At 39.6% G+C, this 22,179-nt stretch overlaps 1 protein-coding gene across 1 annotated transcript in view; it reads left to right on the top strand.

Annotated features, from left to right (window-relative positions):
* fstl5 (follistatin-like 5) overlaps nucleotides 1-22,179 on the top strand; it is a 145,408-nt gene that overhangs the window by 14,678 nt on the left and 108,551 nt on the right. Inside the window, exon 3 of the mRNA XM_053631786.1 lies at nucleotides 17,086-17,334. Within this exon, the coding sequence (XP_053487761.1) occupies nucleotides 17,086-17,334 (249 nt within the window). The remainder of the gene's footprint in view (nucleotides 1-17,085; nucleotides 17,335-22,179) is intronic.

The following is a 22,179-nucleotide window of genomic DNA, read 5'->3' as shown; positions in this document are numbered from 1 at the left end:
TCCATTATAGATGATGAAAAATAGACATTATAGTCACAATATTCACTCAACCCGGTTTCCAAAGAAACCCCACCCCCCTCCCCGCCCCCATGACATTCCACAAGTCACGTGTTTTTGAACAGGAATTTGAATCGTCCAAATTTCCTGAAGATCACGAGAAGAAGAAAACAAAGTCCTTCATTCTTTTTTTTTCTTTATTTTCAATGATATTGTGATATTGACTGAAGAAAGTGCAACACTTCTACCTAAATTATAGATTGAAAGTAAATTATTATTATTAGACACTTTGGTTGTCGGGGTTAATACACTCATTTAATGATTGAATGCATGTTTTCTTAGATTCAGTGTTGAAAAATGATCCGGAAAACCCCAATTTTCTCATTTCTAATAGACTAATTGGCACAATAATCATAGAATTATATCTACATGTATAGTTTATATGCTGTACACTGTACAGTGAGTTGCTAGTTTATTATGTACAGTAAGCCCGTATCTATAAGATAACTTGGTGTATACTGTAAGCACCAATTATATTTGACAGCAAAGCCTCAAAAGCAAGACAGCTAAAAGTCCGGAGTGTGTTGCGTCCTGTTCGTTGAATAGCTAAACCTGTAATCGGACTCCGAGACAGGCTTCCAACACAGCGAGAAAAGTCAATATTTGCATGCTGTGAATATTCATGAACGTCAAAGCTAGAGAAACAAGAGGGACTCTAATTTCAACAAAAGTGATTTGTGCTTGGAAAGTACCCAAGCGAAGATCAGGTCTCCAGTGTCACCACACACAACGGAGTTTGCCTCTGAAGCTTAGGAACATGCATTACATACTTTCATAAGCAAAATGGAAATTTTGAATTCCCTATAATCCTTAATGCTAATATGATCGATTGTTATCCAGCATTAAGCTAATGCATGTTTGAAATTACCATAGGCTAATAAGATTCTTCAGACAAAAACAACCTCGGGCTGTTTTACCGAGCGTCTAAAAACACAGTCCCAAATTAAACAATTTTGTGTTATGGATTTTGCAAACGTGCAGTGCCAGCACATCCGTCATTCTTCCCTTCAGTCTGGGACACGGTCCCGAACCGCTCGATAAATACGCAGCTCCTTCCTAAGGCTAGATGAATAAATAAATAAGGAGGAGGACCGTTCCTCGATGTCCTGGACATTGGGAAAGATGCGTGCACTGATCTCTTGATGCATGAACTTAAATATTGAGGTCGTCCTTTGGCTCCCTGTACTTGAATAATTAATGACAAACTTGGGCTGTGGTGATCTCTCACTCTCTCCATCTCTCTCCCTCACTCTCACTTTCTCTTTCTTTTCACCATAAATCTCTATCTCCAGAGCAGCCAGCCTGGGACTTTGGGAAAAACACACAGCTGTTAGTCAAGTTGAACTGAGTGCTCTTGTTTTTGGATGATCTCTCCTCGTCTGTTAATGGCAGTACGTTTGAATATTCTCTCTCTCGCTCGCTCTCTCTCCTGTGATGGATGAGGCTGATATGATAAACAGCCATTGAATCATTGTTGTATGATAGCAACGGTTCATGCAGTGTCTCTCGCCCTGGGGCCGTCCCAGAGGAAGTCTCAGCAGAACAGTGGCTGTAAATAGGATTTTTGACAGCTCACATCAATTGGGCAGTTTTTTTTGTTTTTTTTTGCCATAACTGCTGCCACTATCCTCAAAACCATGTCCTCATCTATCAGTGTGGGGTCTCTGCAGAATTCTGCAGTTTCTGTGGCATCATTTTAATTTGAGGACGCGAGAGGAGTTATTCCAAACCCTGCCTGTTGAATATATACATCAATCAATGCAAGACCTTAATAGATTTGTAAAATAACAATTTTCTCTTATGAATATTTTAAATAGGCAAATGAAGCTATACGAAATCCATTTTTGGACAAATAGATCGCACTCAGAATGATGGTCACACTGCAAGAGATTCTTTATTTGCTTTTCAATGAAACATATTTTAAAATGTCACCCTCAAGTGAAAACTGCTTAAGATTTTGCAAAAGTAAAATCTGAGGAACTATCTACATCTTTATGGCGTAAAAATATATTTGGACTGAATTTCAGTTGGCACTACTGTCAGAGCTGCTAGGATAGAAAATTAATCAACACCTTGAGAATTCAACGGCACTGCGTTGATTCAACTCTTAAGGCAAGGCGACTCTTATTTCTTTGAAATGCACTCCTGAATTTGATCTTTCTTTGCTCTTTTATGAAAGGTAAAAGGGAGAAATAGACCTTGACTCTGGCAGCCAAAGTAATAAGAGAACAGTCCCACAGCCTCCAATCAAACCTCACTGCCAAGAAAGCCTAGCTACAACTCTATCTTCAATTGTCTGCGCCTGACTCATTTCATTTTTACAAATATACCTGTCAGACAGCCAGAGCCAAAGCCATAAACCCAGGCACCTCAGTGTGGCTGTCGCAAAGACTCAAACCTATTAGTAATAACAGTGTACTCTTTCATTCTTTTGGTTATCCTTTTACACACTTCATGAAAAAGGCAGCGTGGTACATCTCAGGAGACTGACTGACTATTTTGCTAATATAACTAAGAATCATTCGCTCTTGACCTTAAATCTTAGCAAATGTACTAATTAGATTACAGGATTAGATTCATTTAAAAAAAAAAAAAAAAGTACTGGACACTTTTTTTTTCAGTATCAATAATATAAAAAGCTTTACTCTCACCTTTTGAATAACACAATATAGGTTCAACATCTTTAATCCAAATGAAATGGACATGGATTAGGGAGAAGAAAACATGCTGCTGCTGTTGTCACTCATCATTAATAAATTGTAGGCAGAAAACTACCACTGGCACGTTCGCCTCACACCTCCAGGGTCGGGGGTTCGATTCCCATCGTGGCCCTGTGTGTGCAGAGTTTGCATGTTCTCCCCGTGCTGCGGGGGTTTCCTCCAGGTACTCCGGTTTCCTCCCCCAGTCCAAAGACATACATGGTAGGCTGATTGGCGTGTCTAAAGTGTCTGTAGTGTCCACACATACAGGGCCACGGTGGGAATCGAGCCCCCGACCCTGGAGGCGTGAGGCGAACGTGCTAACCACTAATCCACCGTGCGCCCCTACATGCAATCCTTTTGTCACAAATATAATCCTGTACAATTGTGCCCTGCGATGGACTGCCACCCTGTCCAGGGTGTACCCCGCCTTGTGCCCCATGCTCCCTGGGATAGGCTCCAGGTTTCCCCGTGACCCTGAAAAGGATAAGCAGTATAGAAGATGGATGAATGGATAATCCTGTACAGCCCTTGCTTGGCAGATATTAAAATTGTTTGTCTCTAAAATGGCAGATATTACCCAAAACCTGCAGGCAAGCAATCAAGTCAGTTGGTATTCAGCAGATATTTCCACAGAAATATCAAATATCACTGTGCATTATTTACATTCATATGAACATTTATACGAAAAACAGCTCCTGGGAGCTCATGTGTTTGTATAAATTCACATAAAAGAAGACTTACTAATCGAAATATCAATTGATCACCTTCAAATTATACGCATGGCAACAAATTACTCTAATTTTACACACAGATTACATTGTCAGATTTAGAGTGCTTATTTATTTCAATTACACACAGATGTAATGAATATTTTGTGAAACTCAGCCACTTCATATTAATGACTGGAAAGAAAGCAATCCAGAAAAAAAAAAAAATCATAAATTAAGGCAAATTATTACTTTTTTAAAATAATCTATTCAATGACAAAACTATTAGGACAAAAGTAATGGCACCCCATAAATAGGATGAAGCGTTTGGGTGTGTCTAAAGTAGCTGACATGTTGCAATGGCTGAGCTGGGTTACTGGAAAATTTAGCACATGGCGCACTTTCAAAGTTTAGCTGCCATTTTGTCATTTTCAGCTCTTTTAATAGAGTTTTGTGGGTGCCGCTAAAGGCAAATCAGCTGTATCGTGAACTCGCTTGGTAATTTATATCTGATTTACACAACTAATTACAAACAAACAAACAAACAAACAAACAAACAAATAAATAAACAAACATAGCATTACCGAAACATTTGTAAATCTGGTAGGGAATGTTTTGGCTTATGCAAACATTTATACACAACTTTACTAAAAGATTGATAAATGAGGCCCACTGAAAATGTGTATATAAAAGTTTAGAAGAATCTGATCACAATTAGATATTGAAATTCTCACACCAACTAACAACCAACGCAATCACATCTGCTACAAATAATGTCACACTTTGTTTACGTTCCATCATTTGCATTACAATACAATATTCATGCTCTAAATATTTCCATATCATCCAAGTGAAAATGTATCCTGTTGAATAGTAATAATTTTGTGATATCACACTCTGATATTGAAGCCAGAACTGGTGGTAAAGTTGGGCTCTCTACATTGTCTTTCATGAGGAGTTGAAAGCATTATTGCCAGTTGTTTATCCGGATTTGTTTTGTTGCTAGTGGGCGATGTCTTTTGGGGTTTCTTAACAGGCGGTGGTGAGCAGACCTGAAAGCTGCCTACTGTTGTTTACTACATTACCCAAAATCCCAAAGGAGGCCATTGCTATGCTTTCGGAAAAACATCAGATGGGCTGAGACTTGCATCTTGGAGGAAAATGGGGTAGGGTGTGAGGGGTGATGTTCAGAGGAGATGTAATGCTTTATGTTTACATTTAGACTATAAAATTGTTCTATATAGTTCTACTGCAAAAGATGGAGAGAGCTGAGATGAGAACAATTTCACAAGGTACAGTCAGAGACGTCCTTTCTGTTCTGAGAAACCTGTCCATTAGTTCAAATCTTTACTGATTGCACAGGATATAAACGGTAAAAGTATGCTAACTGATACAAATGTAGGATACAATTGCCCCAGAAAGCTCATTCTTGAAGGCTCATGTCTAACCCTAACGTGGCTGCCCCGCGGTATATTAATTACGACGGGACATCAATTACGGATCCCACACTATAGTGCATGTTTGGACTGCTGATGGTGGTTTAAAACAACTATCTTTCCTACGGTCTGAACCTCGGTCACACAGCATTGACATCGTTGTCAATGACATCTGCTTCAACCGAGAGTTTTTACTACTGTTACGTAATTCAATATTCTCGGGGTATTCTACTATAGTGGATTTGATTTCGAACCATCTTAAAACTAACGTGAAGGGTGTCACTGCTCACACTAAGTGGAAACAGTGACGTAGAGGCGGTCTTCATCGTCGATTGAAAAGGTTGAAAGATAAAAATGAACTTTGCCTGCCTACTACTCTCCTCATCAATGCACAATCCCTGCGACCCAAAATCGATGAATTGTCAGCCAATATTCGCTACCTACATGAGTACTGGAATTCCTGCATCCTGGCAATTACTGAGACGGGCTGAACAGCAACATCACGTCCAGCAAGGTGGAACCTTCTGGTTTTGAGTCGTTTAGGACAGACCGAGATTTTAACATCACCGGGACAACTCGTGGAGGTGGTGTATGTCTTCTTGTTCGGGATGAGTGGTGCCGAGCAGTCACAATGAGAGAGAGCCTGTGCGCCACGGACATTGAACCCTTGTGTTATTATCTACCAAGGGAGTTTTATTACTGTGGTATATATTCACCCTAAACCAAATTTCAGTAAGGTGCAAGAGGCTATTTACAATCTATCTCAGAGACTTGTATCAATTTCTCCTAATGCTCATAAGTTTCGTCTGGGTGATTTTAATAACTGCAATGTTAAGAAGAGTTTATGTTCATACTATCAGTATGTTGACTGCCCCACTACAGAAAAAAGACTTTAGATAGGTGCTATGGAACTGTCAAAAACGCTTATTTTTCATCTCTTCTCCCCCCACTGGGGGCGTCTGATCACAGTGTAGTCTATCTCCGCCCTGTTTATCAGAGGTTTCTTGAAAGGGAGAAGCCTCAGGAAAAGAATGTTGAAGTGTGGGATAATGACAATGGCTTTGCAGGGATGCTTTGAATGTACACAGTGGGAGGTCTTTGGTAGTGCAGATATTAATGAACAGGTTGAGACAGTGACTGATTACTCATCTCTACTAAGATTTTCAAAGTCTACCCTAATGACAAACTTTGGATATCTAAAGAATTAAAGACCCTCATAAATAAGAATAGAAAGGCATATACAAATCAGGATTTGACCTACAGGGGCAGATCAAAAGGCAAATACAAATCTATAAGCATATTTATAAGCAAAAAATAGAGGTATCTTTAACATCTGGTAACTATAGACATGCTCGGCAGGGGATTAACATTATGACAATTGTCCCACATAAGGCAAGAGGTCAATTGCCTCTGGATAATGAGGCAAGATCATGAGGAGCTGAAGATGGCCATTCAGCTTAACTCATACTTCTGCCGTCATGAAAGTGGATGTGGGGACACTGTTTCAGCGATGTCATTACTACCTACAACTCATTTTTTCCGCTGGAAAAATGAAATCCTTGTAAAAGTCCAGGCCCAAGTAATATATGTGGTAATGTTTTAAAGCATTGTGCTGGACAGGTAGCACCAGTTTTTACTGATATGTTTAGGGCATCGTATAATAATGATAATGAGTCTTTATTGGTCACATATACATTACAGGACAGTGAAATTCTTTTCTTTGCATACCCCAGCATGTTAGGAAGTTGGGGTCAGAGCACAGGGTCAACCATGATACAGCGTCCCCTGGAGCAAAGAGGGTTAAGGCCCTGACAAGGGCCCAACAGTGGCAGCTTGGCAGTGCTGGGGCTTGAACCTCCGACCTTCTGATCAGTAACCCAGAGCCTTAACCGCCTTAATAGCAAAAGTTAATAGACCTTCAGGATTAAATGATTTTTGACCAATAGCATTGACATCACTAGTGATGAAGTGTTTTGAGCACTTAGTGAAAAAGTACACGGTATCCCAAACACAGCATCTTATAGATCCTCTGCAATTTGCATATCAAGCTTCTAGGTGGGTAGAGGATGCAATCTTGACTGTATTGCATCTGTTGCATTCTCACTTAGAGAAACCAAAGATTCATGCTAAAGTTTTATTTGTAAATTTCTCCGCCTTTAATAGTATTTCCCCTCATTCATTCCATTAATTAATTCCTCTTTATTAGTATTTTTTATTAAATATTGTGTATGCTGTTCATATATACCAATAGTGATTTTTTGATGCCTGTGTGATTATGCTGCAAACCGATTTTCCCTACGGGGACAAATAAACTAACTAACTTCAAAAAGGTTCGAGCTTGAGGGTCACTGCAAGACTCTTGAGCCCGGGGTAAAATCCATATCCAAGCTATAATACCGAATGAATGTATACGGCCTAGACCATCCCGCCACACACATCCTGTAAGGGTACCCCTTTGGATAAAGCCTTCGAGGAGGCGACCCCCCTAGTGGAATGAGCCCTTATGCCCAGAGCCGTAGCGACACTCTGCACCTCATAAGCGATAGATAATGCTTCCATTATCCAATTAGAGATGTGCTGCTTTGACACAGCATCACCTCTACTGTTGCCACCAAATCAGACCAGCAACTGCTCCGACTTACGCCACTGGTTGGAGCAGTGGACATAAGTACAGAGAGCCCTTACTTGAAACAATAGGTGAAATTTTTCTTGTTCCGATGGATGGAATGGAGGAGGGCAGAAAACCTGCAACACTACCAGCTGGTCAACAGACGTAGGCACTTTAGGAATATAATCCAGCCTAGGATATAGGAAGCCCTTGGCTAATCCAGGGGCAAAGTCAAGGCAGGAAGGGACAACAGAGAGAGCTTGTAGATTTCCTCCTCGCTTGAGAGATGTCAGGGCCAGCAGAAGAGCTACCTTTAGACTCAGAAGCTCCTCTGAGGCTGATTCTAAGGGTTCAAATGGGGCACCTGACAAATATTCCAAGACCACCGAAAGATTCCAGGAAAGTATGCGTGGTCTGCAGATGGGCATCAACCGTCTGACACCATGCATAAACCTCGATGTTAGAGGTCGTTGTCCCACAGAGGCTCAATCAATAGGGGCGTGGCTGGCCGAAATATTGGCCATGTAGCCCTAATTGTAGAAGGAGCCAACCCTGTTGAGAAACATCCCTGTAAGAACTCCAGAACTGTAGCTACTGTGCAGCTTACTGGGACTAACTGACGTTCCTTACACCACGAGACAAAAAGTCGCCATACAATTTTCTCATCGATGGTGCTCTAGTGTTCAACATGGTCTCTACAACCTCAGCTGAGAGACTGGAATCTATGAGCTGTTGCCCCTCAGGGGCCAGACCCACAGTTTCCATAGTTCTGGCTGAGGGTGATAAATCAACCCTCCTGGCTTGACATAGTAGATCCCTGTGAACAAGAATCTCCCAGAGAGTGCCGTCGAGCAGGGAAATTATCTCCAAGATCCATATTCAAGTTGGCCAATAAGGTGCTACTAGCAGCCGACGTAGACGGTCTTGCCGAACTCTCGCTAGAACTTGTGGGAGCAGACCAATCTTGGGAAAGGCATACAGACGTGACCTCGGCCACTTGTGTACTGTGGCATCCAGCCCTACTGGTGTGGGAGAAGTGAGGGCGAACCACAGCGGGCAGCCTACATCCACTTGCGCTTGGCCGAACCTCTGCCATATGGACTCCACCTCTTGTGGATGGAGCCTCCAATCCCCGGTCCTCTGCCTCGACAGGATGTCTGCCCCCACATTCTGGTTGCCTGGAATGTACATTGCACTCACTGACAAAGAGTTTTCTGCAGTGTGAGCGAGATTTATTTTCACTGGGGAGAAAGTGCTCCTCCAGCCTGTTGGGAGCCACTTCCTCTTCCACGGGCCAGTCTAAATTCAGCTTTTTGACAAACCTAGTGATCACGTCAAGCATCTCTTTATATGATTGAGAGCTGCTCTCCATTTTTGGTGCACTGGCTCCCCCCTCTGTCTGCTCGGAGTCAGAGAGGGTGGGTTGACTCTCCATACCGGAAGGAGAAATCTCTATGTGAGCTCCAAAACCCGGAAGAGGACAGTCGGATCCGGAGGACAGAGCAAGAGATAGAGCTGTACTCATCTCTGGTTCCTCTCCTAGATACAAACGGGATCTCCAGGACCTGAGCCGGCTAGCTGCCTTGGCAGTGGCCGACCCAGAGCCCCGAGGTTCCAAAACCCAACTCGTTGGCTGAGAAGAGAGTGAGCCGAGAGCGGAGCTGCTTAACTGTGAAGCGTTCACAATGTACACAGTCAGCCCTCTCAAAGGCTGCTGCTGCATGCTCCACTCCCAAACACTTCACACAAAAAGTGTGTCCATCCTTCCCCATAATGAATTGGAAGCAGGGAGTAACACATTTCCTGAACTCTCTATGGCTCATTCTCTTAAAGAGGTTATCAACAAAAATATTTTCTGAAAAAATATTGAGAAGTGAAGAGTTTTTACAAATGTTCACACAGACAACTGACAAAAATAATAAAGCTGATGATGTGGTTTATAGGCACCGTTTTATAGTCACATGGCACGCGAAATGCCACAGCAGGCCTATAAATAGGCATGATATTACTCAGACTTCAGATACCAGCTGCATGCGAGGGCGCTTCCCACAGCATGAAGCTCACGCAACTTTGAGTTCCCTTTGAAAGGGAACTTAAAGGTACAACTTTACCTCTAACTGTTACAAAATGCAAAGACGCTTGAGACTCCATCCAAATATAATATATAAATGTCTCCTCACAGAAAACCTCACCATATCAATGATTATACATGTTAAATAATTGCATTGTTTTATATCTGTTTCTTATTAGTATGTGTGAATGAGTTGTTACTATAGAAACAATAAAGTATCAGAACAAATCAGAATTGAGAAATAGCAGAGCTATGGTATAATATATGTAGAATGTGATTTATTAAGATTTTATGAAACTCATGCTGTCTGTGTTTGTTTACGCTCATGATTGCACTTTAATTAGAAACCATTAATGCGCAGATGTTTTTCAGATGTTTTTCAGAAGGAAACCTATACATCATGTTTTTATCATTGGGTACAGAGCAGCTGATTAATATCCGCCATTTATTTCTAGGCAGGTGGTTAGGAATGACACAACTGAGTCAGCACTCTCATTCATTCTGAAAACAAATCCAAGATAAAACATTTCTTCCGAACAATCAGACAGAAGCAGAGATGTGTCCTTATTGTTGCTGTGTGGTTCACTGCATGCCACTTTACTTTACTAAGATCGTTCTCCATTATAAACCGACCCGTTTCTGTGGTTTCTTCTTCAATTTTTTTTCCTGTTCTTTCTCTAGCCCATATTCAGAATTGAGTTCAGGTCCATAGTGAGAAACTAATACGGAAACTGCAAGAATCAGTATAAACACCTCAGAATTAGCAGAGCTACATTTAGCAGCAGGTCATCATAACAACAATCTTCATGCTTTATAAGTGCTTTTAATCTATCTATGAATGACAACAAACTCATTTCTGAACACAGCTTTGTTCTTGTAAAATCCCTATCAGAAGGGTTTATGATATTTACTACGTTTTGCATGAAATTCAAGGCTGGAATCACCAAACGCTAATGTTTAGGCCTGGGCGATATGACTACGATCTTATTTTATGATAACGATATATATTCTCAAGTAGGTCTATCAGTAGTATTCAAGTAAAAATACTACAGAAATTGAATAAAGCAATTAAATATGAAATAAAATAGACTTCACTGTATGATATATACAGTGATTCTTATTAAATTTACTGAGGTTATTCAGTCAAAGGAGTGAGTGGGTGATTTTCACTTTGTTTTTTGTTGATAGATTAACAGTAATGACACGGACAGCAGCAGGTTTATCAAACTGCTGTGACTTTAAGACCTAATGCACAGATCCAATATACTGTATTGACACACCTCCGATTTTTCCCCCAACTGTTTACATTCACTTAAGACATAACCGACTGTGTTTGCATTAATACTCAGCCAGACCCGCATTTTGACATGATGTGTGTGTATTTATTTGACCGTCCATATGTAATAAGCCACTAAAGAGAACTTAATTCAGTACTCGCATAGTGAGACAGCTTTTCTGTGTGTGCACAGAAAGTGTTGTACTTTTAGTTTTTTAGCTGATCAGGTATTTATTTGTTCTGTAATTTGGTAGAATGATAATGAATGATAGTCTGATGATTTATTATTGTTGTGGAATTTGTCATTATTCAGTTGTGTAGTTGTTGACTGAAGTTGACTGTACTCAATTGGTTCCCTCAGTTTGACTGAGTGATAGGGTCTCCCAAAACTTGTACATTGCACTTAAATTGTTAAGTTCACTTAACTTGTTGTTCATATAGTGTACTTTATAGTTCACTGACTGGGAATTGAACGCAACCCGTGGCAGTGAGAGTGCCGATTGCTAGCCACTAGTCCACCAGGGAACCTGTATATTTAAACAATTGAGATCGCTTAACCTGAGTTCATTCCAAGTGTACTTAAATACAGTCTCCATACATGGGGAAAATCAATACTTTTTAGCAAAATGTAAATTTATTTGCGAAACATCCTCTACGTGATTGTCATTTCTTTGTAAACGCACACAGAGTCATCTTTGCTACTCGTGATGAACTCTTGAACTTCACTGGTTCCAGCAACAGACAAGACGAAGAGGTCTGCCTTTTGCGATTATCTACTAATCAGTGCATTAGTTCTCTTGTTTCCAGGCAGAACTCCTTGAATGGCCAATAACATCAAAGAAAGACCAGTGAGCGATTTTAATAAATCATAATTTTAAGTTCATAACACTTGAAATCTTAAGATTATGTATTCTGTAGATAAATAAGTTAAACCAACTTAGATTTTTGATGTATAAGTCCAAAACGCAATATTTTAAGTAATGTTTAGTCATGATTACTTGATTGTTTAAGTGAAGACAAGATTAGGGTTTACAGTGATAGTGACTACAAGGAAGTGTCGTTCTCAGTGTTTTTAATTTCAGCTGTTTGCAATGAACAAATCAAACAAAAGCAATTGAAATAGTTCAACACAATGAATGCTTAGTAGAGCACCCTTTTGCTGTTATGACCTGCTGCAAACGAGATGCATAGTTTCTGGCAGCGTTCCTGAGGAATCTTAGCCATTCCTCATGAGCAATGGCCTCCAGTTCAGTAATATTCTTTAGTTTGCATGCTGCAACCGCCTTCTTCAAATTTCCACCAGAGATTTTCTATGGGGATCAAGTCAGGTGACTGTGATGGCCCTGTAGACTCTTCCAGAACTTCTTATGCAACCAAGCCTTGGTGGAATTTGAGGTATGCTTGGGATCATTGTCCTGTTGGAAGGTCCAATGACGCCCAAGTTTCAGCTTCCTCACAGACAGCATGAGGTTTTCTCCTAGGATTTCCTGATACTTCAATGAATTCATCTCGCCTTCCACACGCTGCAGGTTTCCAGTGCCAGAGGATGCAAAGCAGCCCCAGAGCATCACAGATCCACCACCATGCTCGACTGTGGACAGAGTGTTCTGTCTTCATTCTTCTTTCTCCGGACATACCGCTGATCCATCGTGTCGAAAACTTCCACAGAACAGAATTCCAAAACTTCGGTCTCTTATTTATATGATTTTAAGGCGACTTTTCTTGTGCTTTTGGGTCAGTAGTGGTGTACGACTTGGAGTTCTCGCATGGAAACCTTCTGCGTTTAGTACACACCTTACTGTGCTCACTGAAACCTCAGTGCCTGTTGCACCAAGTCTTGCTGCAGGTCTTTTGCAGTCACTCGAGGGTTTTTCACAACCTGCCTTCTCACAAATCTTCTTGCAGCCATTGATAGCTTCCTTCTTCTGCCCCGTCCAGATGTTTCACGAATTTTCTGCCCCTTGCAGTTCAGGTATTTCATGTGCTCCAGCTACTGAACTTTAGTTGTATCAGGTGTGCTTGAGACAACACCTATTTTGCATATTTGCGCTGTAGTGAGGGTTTCTATTATGGGGTTGTATAAATTTGAGACTGGAGAAGTCATTATAAGTTGCATTTTCCTTTGAATTTGTGGAAACCACTTGAAGCACTCATTGTGTTTAATTATTTCAATTGCTTTTGTTTGAATTGTTCATTGCAAACAGCTGAAAGTCTGTACATTTTGACAATAAACCTGATTTGCGATGAATTTGAACAGCTAGTGACTAAAGGAATGTGTGGTTCTCTGTACTTTTGAATTTACAAATAAAAGTACAAGGAGAACACAGATCAGGTAATAAAAACATCAGAAATGACCACAGGTGATGGTTTTGTTCTCTACGCTGTAAACTTAGATAGCAAGCTAGACTTAGTGTATAGTTCGTTCACTCCATGGGCCGATACAAGTGAGATTACAGTAAAGCAACGGAGAGCTTGTGCTCTTGTACTTAGTTCTTCGTATTTACAGTGATGTGAAAAGAGTATTTTCCCCATCCAGATTTCTTCTCTTCTTGTGTATATCTCATTCTAAATAGTTTTACATCATCAAACGAAATACAACATAGAACAAAGGCAACCTGAATAAACACACGATACAGTTGTTGTTTTTTTAAGCAAAAAAGTTATCCAACACCTATCACCCAAGTGAAAAACTAATTGAACCCCTTAAACCCTTAAAATCTGTTTGTGCCACCGTTTAGCACCAGTAACTGCAATCAAACGCTTCAGATAACTGGAGTTCAGTCTTTCACTTACTTCTAGGACTAGGACTTACTCCTATGCTTTGGATCATTGTCTCACTGCAGAATCCAGTTGTGCTTGAATTGGATGATTATTTGCTGTGCTCAATAAACAACAACATCATTTAAAAACCGTATTATGCGTTTACTCATGTTGCCTTTGTTTGAGCTTAGATTTTGTTTTAATTTCTGAAACAATTCAGTATGAGATCTACACAAAAACAGAAGAAATCAGGATGCCGGCAAATACTTTTTCACAGCATTACAAATTTCCATGCAAGCCCATGTTTAACATTAGTCTAAATGTTAAAACTTCCCTTGATGTATATTTTTGAAAGTTGCCAACTCTGTATACTGTACAGAAATGTATTATGATTGACATATTATGATTTTTCTTCTTCCATGTGAAAAGTCTGTTTTTCACAAACCTGGTGACATTGCTTTGAACCAGCAGGTCATTTCAGACAAGAGAAATGACTGTGGCTAAATAAAATTTCTACAAGTCACATCATTCACCCAATAGCAAATCACTTGCACTAAATTAGTCATTTGTCTTTGTTGGCATTTGGCTGCAGGGTGACACGGTGTGCATTTTAATGATGGCCTCTTGTGCCCTTCATCAACCCGACTGATGCTTTACTAAATGTTGGCTATACAACATTTCTCTCTCTTTTTTTATTTTATTTTTTAAATGATCATTTAATATTTACAATTTCATGCAGCAAACCAAAGGACTGCGACTTATATAATATAAAATAAACTTTTTTTTTTTTTTCGCCCACAGAGAGAAACTGAAGTAGGAGTACAAGTAGGCCGTTCGAAGAGGATGAATTTAGTTTCCAGAATAAAAACGCAAAGAAATGACAGCTCTGAACTCTAAGGAAATAAATTAAAAAACAGTAGGGCTACTCATAAAGTTCAATTATTCACTTCTTTAGCCAGAGAGCACAAACTGAGCTAAATCATTTTCCTTCTTTGTATATGGAAATATGTTGCATTTTATGCGTTCTGCACAAAAGTAAACAATGACTAGACTCAGACTTGCTGAGTCCACTGAAGGTAAAGACTGCAATTCAAATCACAAGTCATTTTTAAAGGATCAGCAGTGCAAGGCTTTCAAAATGGAGCTCAGATTTCTGTCTGGTTCATAAAGAGGTAATGAGATGATCGCACCTGATCGTCATGCATATTTCATCTGAAGCCTACTTGGTTTGCACGCCGTTGATGCCGTGGGAGCATCGAGGTTCTCTAAACTCAGCAGGGTTCTCTAAATTCTGTATCAGGTTCACCACATTAGCATATGTATAGAATTAAATGACTTTGATGGAAAAAAAAATAAACAACAACAAAAAAAAACTTTTTATAGTGATAATGCTTATTCCATAGACTTTTCCATGTAGGTTGTTTGATGAGGCAGTTCAATCAAGAACTTAGTGCAAATGGATTATATTTTACAAGGATCATAATCTATGAAGAGGTTTTAATTTCGGTTTCAAAACAAATGTCACATCAAATTTCATGTAATTTCATAACTCATAAGGAGTGCTTGCTTAATAAATAATAGTGCTTTATCTGAAAATTATATGTGGCTGAAATTAAAATGATACCTCCAAAGAATATCAAGTAAATGCAACAAATTGCAAAGAATCTCTTTAAAAAAATAAAATAAAATGAGATTCACATATATAAGAGCTCTCAACGCAAGAGAGAGACATGACTATTTAACAGTACACGTCAGAGAATGGATATACAAATACATCTGTAGTTATAATTACAATCAAGGCCACACACAAAAAGAAACTCGGACACTACATAAGTTTTTTTAATTTATTTAATGTGTCATTCTTTGTCAATAAATGCAGTGGATTTCGGTTTTCTCTCTTTTTTATTAGAGGTTTTACGATCTCAGTGGTACAGAAGCTCTTAACCACAAGTTGTGAAAAAGTCCCTATGAAATCTGAATTGAAGTTTTGTGGTTTTTACTTTGGATATGTTAGCCAAAAGGTTTTCTATAAGCTAGTGTGCTCCAAAACAATGACAAAATTCGCATTTACAAGATAAATGCATTCAAAATGTACAGTCTGTCTCTACCACCAATACGGATCAAGAATTTTGATGACCTCATTCTGCACTTCAGCGGCTCCTCAGACTTTCTGTCCAATCAAATGCTCTCTAGAATCTGAAGTGTCCCGCCCCCAACATTATAAAAATCACCTTGCCGTTGTTGAGCGAGAGAAATCATATCAGCAAGCACGGGTTGTAAATGTGTCTTTGGCTGTTCGAACACCCGTGTTTTATTCAGTTTCCCAACTGTAAGTTGGTTAAGAACGAAATGGGTTGAATTCATTCACTTTGATGAAGGAGGTATTTGTGCCAGCTCACTGAATCAGAATCTGCTGAATCTGCTTACCATCCTGTCTGGCCTTTAACTTAAAAATCTTAACAAACCATGCCTTTCAAAGCCTTCTCGTCTCATAAGGGCAACATGGTGAGTTTAGGAGCAGAGCTCTAAAACCAATATTTGGAGCTTGGTTCTTCTGGGTGAATCTAAAGGAAAGCAGCCTGATAGGCCAGTGATCTTTGGATGAGATGGCCACCATTTCAGTAGCATTCTGTTGTCTGATTCTTCTCGGTTCAGTGGTTTCAGAGCCTGTGTATTTCCCCACCTGTCACATCTGTTTACGACTGATCAGGTCTGATGCTTCCACCAGAGTGGACCTTTTGCTTTTCTCCTCTCTAAAAGCCGCACTCTCCCACGTAAGCTAAAGGTTCAAGAAGAGGGATAAAAGGTAATCGAACAGAAGCATTATCTGCCTAGGTGGTTTGGACACTTTGGAAAGTGCAACTTTTAAGGATGACCTGTCGGTTGTATTTTTTAATGCTTTCAGCATAGTTCAACATCAGCCGTAGTGGTGCCATGTTGTCCAGTATTAAACATACCTAACCAAGCCTGTGCATTCAATGTGCCCACTGTACTCCATTCATAACTAGTGTTGCCAAATTAGTGACTTTGAACCCTCAACGCAGGAGGGACAAGGCAAACGTGCAAACTATTAAGCTTCCATGCCCCCCTCTGACCAATGAATGATCTCAACAATCAATCACTGATGATAATTATTCCCAACAACCATTCCTTGATCATCCTTGTTACCAATGACCAAACTTTGATAACCATTGTTCCCAATGGCCAAGTCACCATCGCCAACAACGAATCACCGACCACCAACTACCAATCACTATTCCCCATTATTCCAATTACCAATAAATGATCACCATTGTTCAAAATGACAAATTTTCCTTCTTCAAATGATTTTGATGATTCATGACTATGCAAGTGTTCTCATCTGCTCACTTGTAGCAACTTTATGAGCATGTATTACCTACTTTCCCCTGAAAAGGCTAGGAGACAAAATTCTCACAATGAAATCCTGATTTTTTTTTGTCTCTGCAGGCTTGACTGGTCATAACACCTTCCAAAACGCCTGTGATCATAAGTACTGTGGACTTGGGAAGCACTGCGTGGTGGACCACGTGACCGGTCAGGGAGCGTGCCAGTGTCTGGAGCACTGCAAGCCGCACTACAAACCTGTATGTGGATCTAATGGGAAACTCTACCAGAACCACTGTGAACTGCACCGAGCCTCGTGTCTGGCCCGTCAAAGAATCACCATTGTACACAGCGAAGAATGCTTCTACAAAGGTAAGAAAGAAGACTGCATTGGCAAATCAAAGGTCAAGTATGTATAGGAAGTAAAATGTCTATATAGCATGTGACTAGTATGTAGAGTGCCCTAAAGTGCTGGTTATCAAATGTACACGAGTAAGGTTGTTCACCTTTTTATATATATATATAAAAAGTTCAAATCACAATCTCTTCTACTCTAATTGTAATCAAGCTGTGAATAACAGAAAACTCACAAAGAAAAGAAGTTGAGGAGAAGTACAACATGGGAGGATGTGGCTAGGTAACTTATTAAAAACCCTCTCATTGCCGTAATCCTCTCAATCTGCCTCCTCTGTCACGCTCATTCATGCTTTGCCAAATCAGATTTGATCTGTTTCACAGTGTGGATGACATCTGTTCTGCTCATTAGGTCTGCTCTAACAGACCCTAATTATTCATCATCTTCCAAGAGTTTGTTTTAGCTGTCGATATTACATTGCACTATGGTGGCACACGGTATTAACTTGGATTTGTCTCAAAACAGTGATTACTTTGCTCCAGTTCATTTGTGCTGTTTTATCGTCTTTGCAGCACAGTAAAAACATAAGTTGAAGCAATTATTAGAAGAAACCGACACTAATTTTATAGTAGCCTTGGAAATCCCATGTTGCTGGGGCTGAATTCTGGAAAATAGCCAAAAATGACCAAAAAAATGGGTTTTCCTAGGAATAAAATACTTTTTTTTTTACAAGTCTACTTTAATCAAACATGAATATATTTTACCAAAATGCCATCTGAATGCTTTTAGTTTGCCTTGACTATCTGCCACCAAAAGATCATGTTGGGTAAGGGACCATTTTGAGAAACACAGCGGTAAAAAGAGTTCTACGAAGCTTCTACGGTAGACATTATTAGTTAAACATAATTTAACCCTCTTTCGTGAGATCTACCTTTTGCAGGTTTCATCTCCAACCAAAATCCAACACACCTTTTTTTTTTTAGTTAATCAAGATCTTCTTAAGGCAACGATTAGATGGTCAGGTGAGCATGGTTATGGTTGGAGCTAAAGTTTTTAGGAAGGTAGATCTCCAGGAGCAGAGTTGATGACGACTGATTTAAAGAATTTATATACAGCACTAATCAGTGTGAACATTGGTTGTTTGATTTACATTTTACGTGCTAGGCTTTGTACTAGCTCTTTTGGCAGATTTGGAAAGCAAGCTAAGTGTATAGTACTACTCACCAGAGCCAGCGATGTGAGAGAGGCCTTTAGTTGCTTAGAACTTACCCTGGCTCCTATGTGACCTCAGGGACTATTACATGTCGTGCTCTTGTAGTGATCTTTGTCGGTCGACCACTCCTAGGGACGGTTACATTGTCTTAAATTTCCTCCATTTGTACACAATCTGACTGACTGTGGATTGGTGGAGTCCAAACTCTTTAGAGATGGTTTTGTAACCGTTTCCAGCCTGATGAGCATCAACAACTCTTTTTCTGAGGTCCTCAAATATCTAATTTATTCATGCCATTATACAGTTCCACAAACATGAATAATGAAGATTGGACTTTGATAGAGCCCTGTTCTTTAAATGAAACTAACCCGATTGTCATCCCACTGATTAAAAACACCTGACTCTAATTTCACCTTCAAATTAAACTGCTCATCTTTGAGGTTCACATACTTTTGCCACATTATTATTTTCCTCATTAAATAAATAACCAAGTATAATATATTTGTCTCATTTGTTTAACCGAGTTCTCTTTGCCTACTTTTAGGAATCGTGTGAAAATCCCATGATGTTTTAGGTCACATTTATGCCAATATATAGACATTTCTAAAGGGTTTACAAACTTTCACACACCACTGTTTGTGGGATATTTGCCAAAGCAAAATGGACATAAACCTGGACATCATTTTGTAATCAGATAGTGGCTTTCAAAATGTCCACAATGCTCCCGCGACGTCATAATGTCATCATCAAAACAGAGCGGCGTGCTAACAGATGACCGCAAAGTCAAGGAACTTACTGAATTTGGCAAATTCATTACCACCAAATAATCATTTCCAGACCCAAATCAAAAGTTCCACATTTATTTCATAATGATAATGACATCTAAGAACAATTTTACTGTGGCAGACAAGGGCAGAATTGTAACAGGTTGCTTAGAGTTCAGAGTGCCAAGTGTTCTGAGGAAATGGCTGTTTGTGTTTCTAACCCTTGTTTTGATGAAAGCATCAAGAGGCAGCCGTTTTTTTCCTATCCACTGACCCTCTTATCTCTCTGATAAGCAGAGGAAAAAGGGGGGGGGGATGACCTCCTGATGTGCTTTGAGGGCTTTCAATCTGAATGGGAAGCAGTGCATGCCCCCAGCAAACTCACATTTCTCTCCAATCTCTTTTTCCCCCTATTTCTTACACACATAATGTACATAGCTTTAAACCAGATCGGAAATGAAGTGGCACTTGAAGTCACGTGTATTTTGCCTTTGCAGAATATTTGCTACACATGACTGACAGAACACTTAGAATGACAGTATGTGCAGATATATATATATATATATATATATATATATATATATATATATAATATATATAAAGAGCACATTATCTGGATTTTATATAAAGATTAAATCCGCTGTAATCAGTATGGCCTGACAAATCAAAGTAGCAACTACAATACAGTGTATAAATCCTCCACCATATGGAGGTGTTAAAAACCAAGATGATAGCGTTTGAAATGTTATCTTTGATCTCCAGAAGGAAAATTGTTACACATATTTGTAACTCGCCAGATAAAAAACATAGACTGTTGCCTACAGGGATGCAGGCTTTGGCATTAGCATGAGTGTTGGGATAAAATGAAGGTGCAAGCTGCTACCCTGGCGAAGTGAACTGTAAACACAATATTAGATAAATTGTGTTCTTGGCAAGCATATGAATCCTGTGTGATATCTAAAGATGTTAATGACAAACTATCCGGGGAACAAATAATACTATAGTGAATAAGAACACAGTAATAATAATAATAACAAATGTAGTACCAAATACAGTGTTCTCCACTAATATTGGCACCGTTGGTAAATATGATCAAAGAAGGCTGTGAAAAATTGTCTTTGTTGTTTAACCTTTTGATATTTTATTTAAATAATTCACTAAAATCCTCTGCTGTCATGGATTTCAAACAATTGCAAACACAACACAGGTTTATCTAAAAAATATCTTTGTTAAATATAGGTGTGCAACAATTACTGGCACTCCTATGAATTCATATGAGAGAAATATATTTGAAGTATATTCCCATTGATATTTTACATTTTTCTAGTACACCTGGGCGGCTAGGAACAGGAAACATGACTTTCTGTTTCACAGGGGTATAAATATGAGGTAACACATAGGCCAAATTCCCTTAGTCATTCAACACAATGGGAAAGAGCAAGAAATGTAGCTGTGATGTGCGGCAAAATGTTGTTGAGCAAATGGTAAGTGGTTATAAGAATATAGTACAGGCGTTGAAAATGCCCATTTCCAGTCAACTGGAAATGTTATGAATCAAGATGGAATTGGACGTGTGTCTATATCGTCTCAACACACTGTGAAGGGGACGGTTCGAGTGGATAAAAAATCTCCAAGGATCACAGCTGGAGAACTGCAGAAGTTAGTCACGTCTTGGGGTCAGAAAATCTCCAAAACTACAATCTGAAGTCACCTACATCACCACAAGTTGTTTGGAAAAGTTTCAAGAAAAAAAAGCCTCTACTCTCATCCAAAAACAAACTCGAGCATCATCAGTTTGCCAGACACTACTGGAACTTCAAATGGGATTGGGTTCTATGGTGAAACCAAAGTAGAGCTTTTTGGCAGTAAACACCAGAGGTGGTTTTGGCACACACAGAGAGGTAGCCATATGGAAAAGTACCTCATGCCCACGGTTAAATATGGTGGTGGATGTTTAATGTTGTGGGGCTGTTTTTCTGCCAGAGGACCTGGACATTTTGTAGGATACATGGCATCATGGACTCTATCAAATATCAACAGATATTAAATGAAAACCTGACTGCCTCTGACTGAAAGTTTAAAATGGGCCGTGGTTGGATTTTCCAGCAGGACAATGATCCAAAACATACATCAAAATCAACACAAAAATGGTTTACTGACCACAAAATCAAGGTCCTGCCATGACCCTCCCAGTCCCCTGACCTGAACCCCATAGAAAACCTGTGGGGTGAACTCAAGAGGAGAGTCCACCAGCATGGACCTCGAAATGTGAAGGATCTGGAGAGATTCTGTATGGAGGAACGGTCTCAGATCCCTCCCCATGTATTCTCCAACCTCATCAGCCATTATAGGAGAAGACTCAGAGCTGTTATCTTGACAAAGGTAGGTAGCACAAAGTATTGACTAAAAGGGAGAACATCGCATTTAAAGACCGTTTCTTCTGAAAGATGCCCTACCTACTTTTATAACCTGCTCTACTTATGGAAAAATGTAAACACAAGCTTCACTGTCATTTCTTCATGTGGCTGATCTCTCATTTTGGAAATAATCTCTGATTCATTCTCTCACATCTCTTCTGTTGACTACATTTCCTATATTTTGTATTAGAACTTTTTAAAAACCTTGTCTGCTCTCGTTTGAATAGACTGTGTAAGAGCTCTTTTCTGTTCTGATGATGATCTGAAGGACCATGGTTGACATTTTAACAGCTGGTATCTGGTTACAAACGGAACTGATTCGGTTTACCATGTCCATTTCACTATGACACATAGCTCTTTGAGAGTTTGATCAAAGCATGACATGTATGAAGTGTATGTGTGAAGAAATCACACTTAGCCTACGTCAACATTAATCTGGATACATCTGAATCGGATACAAACCGCATC

Source organism: Ictalurus furcatus, chromosome 8, assembly GCF_023375685.1.
Source record: "Ictalurus furcatus strain D&B chromosome 8, Billie_1.0, whole genome shotgun sequence".
Taxonomy (NCBI): domain Eukaryota; kingdom Metazoa; phylum Chordata; class Actinopteri; order Siluriformes; family Ictaluridae; genus Ictalurus; species Ictalurus furcatus.
The sequence above is the reverse complement of the archived record's forward strand: the minus strand, read 5'-3'. Positions and strand labels throughout refer to the sequence as shown.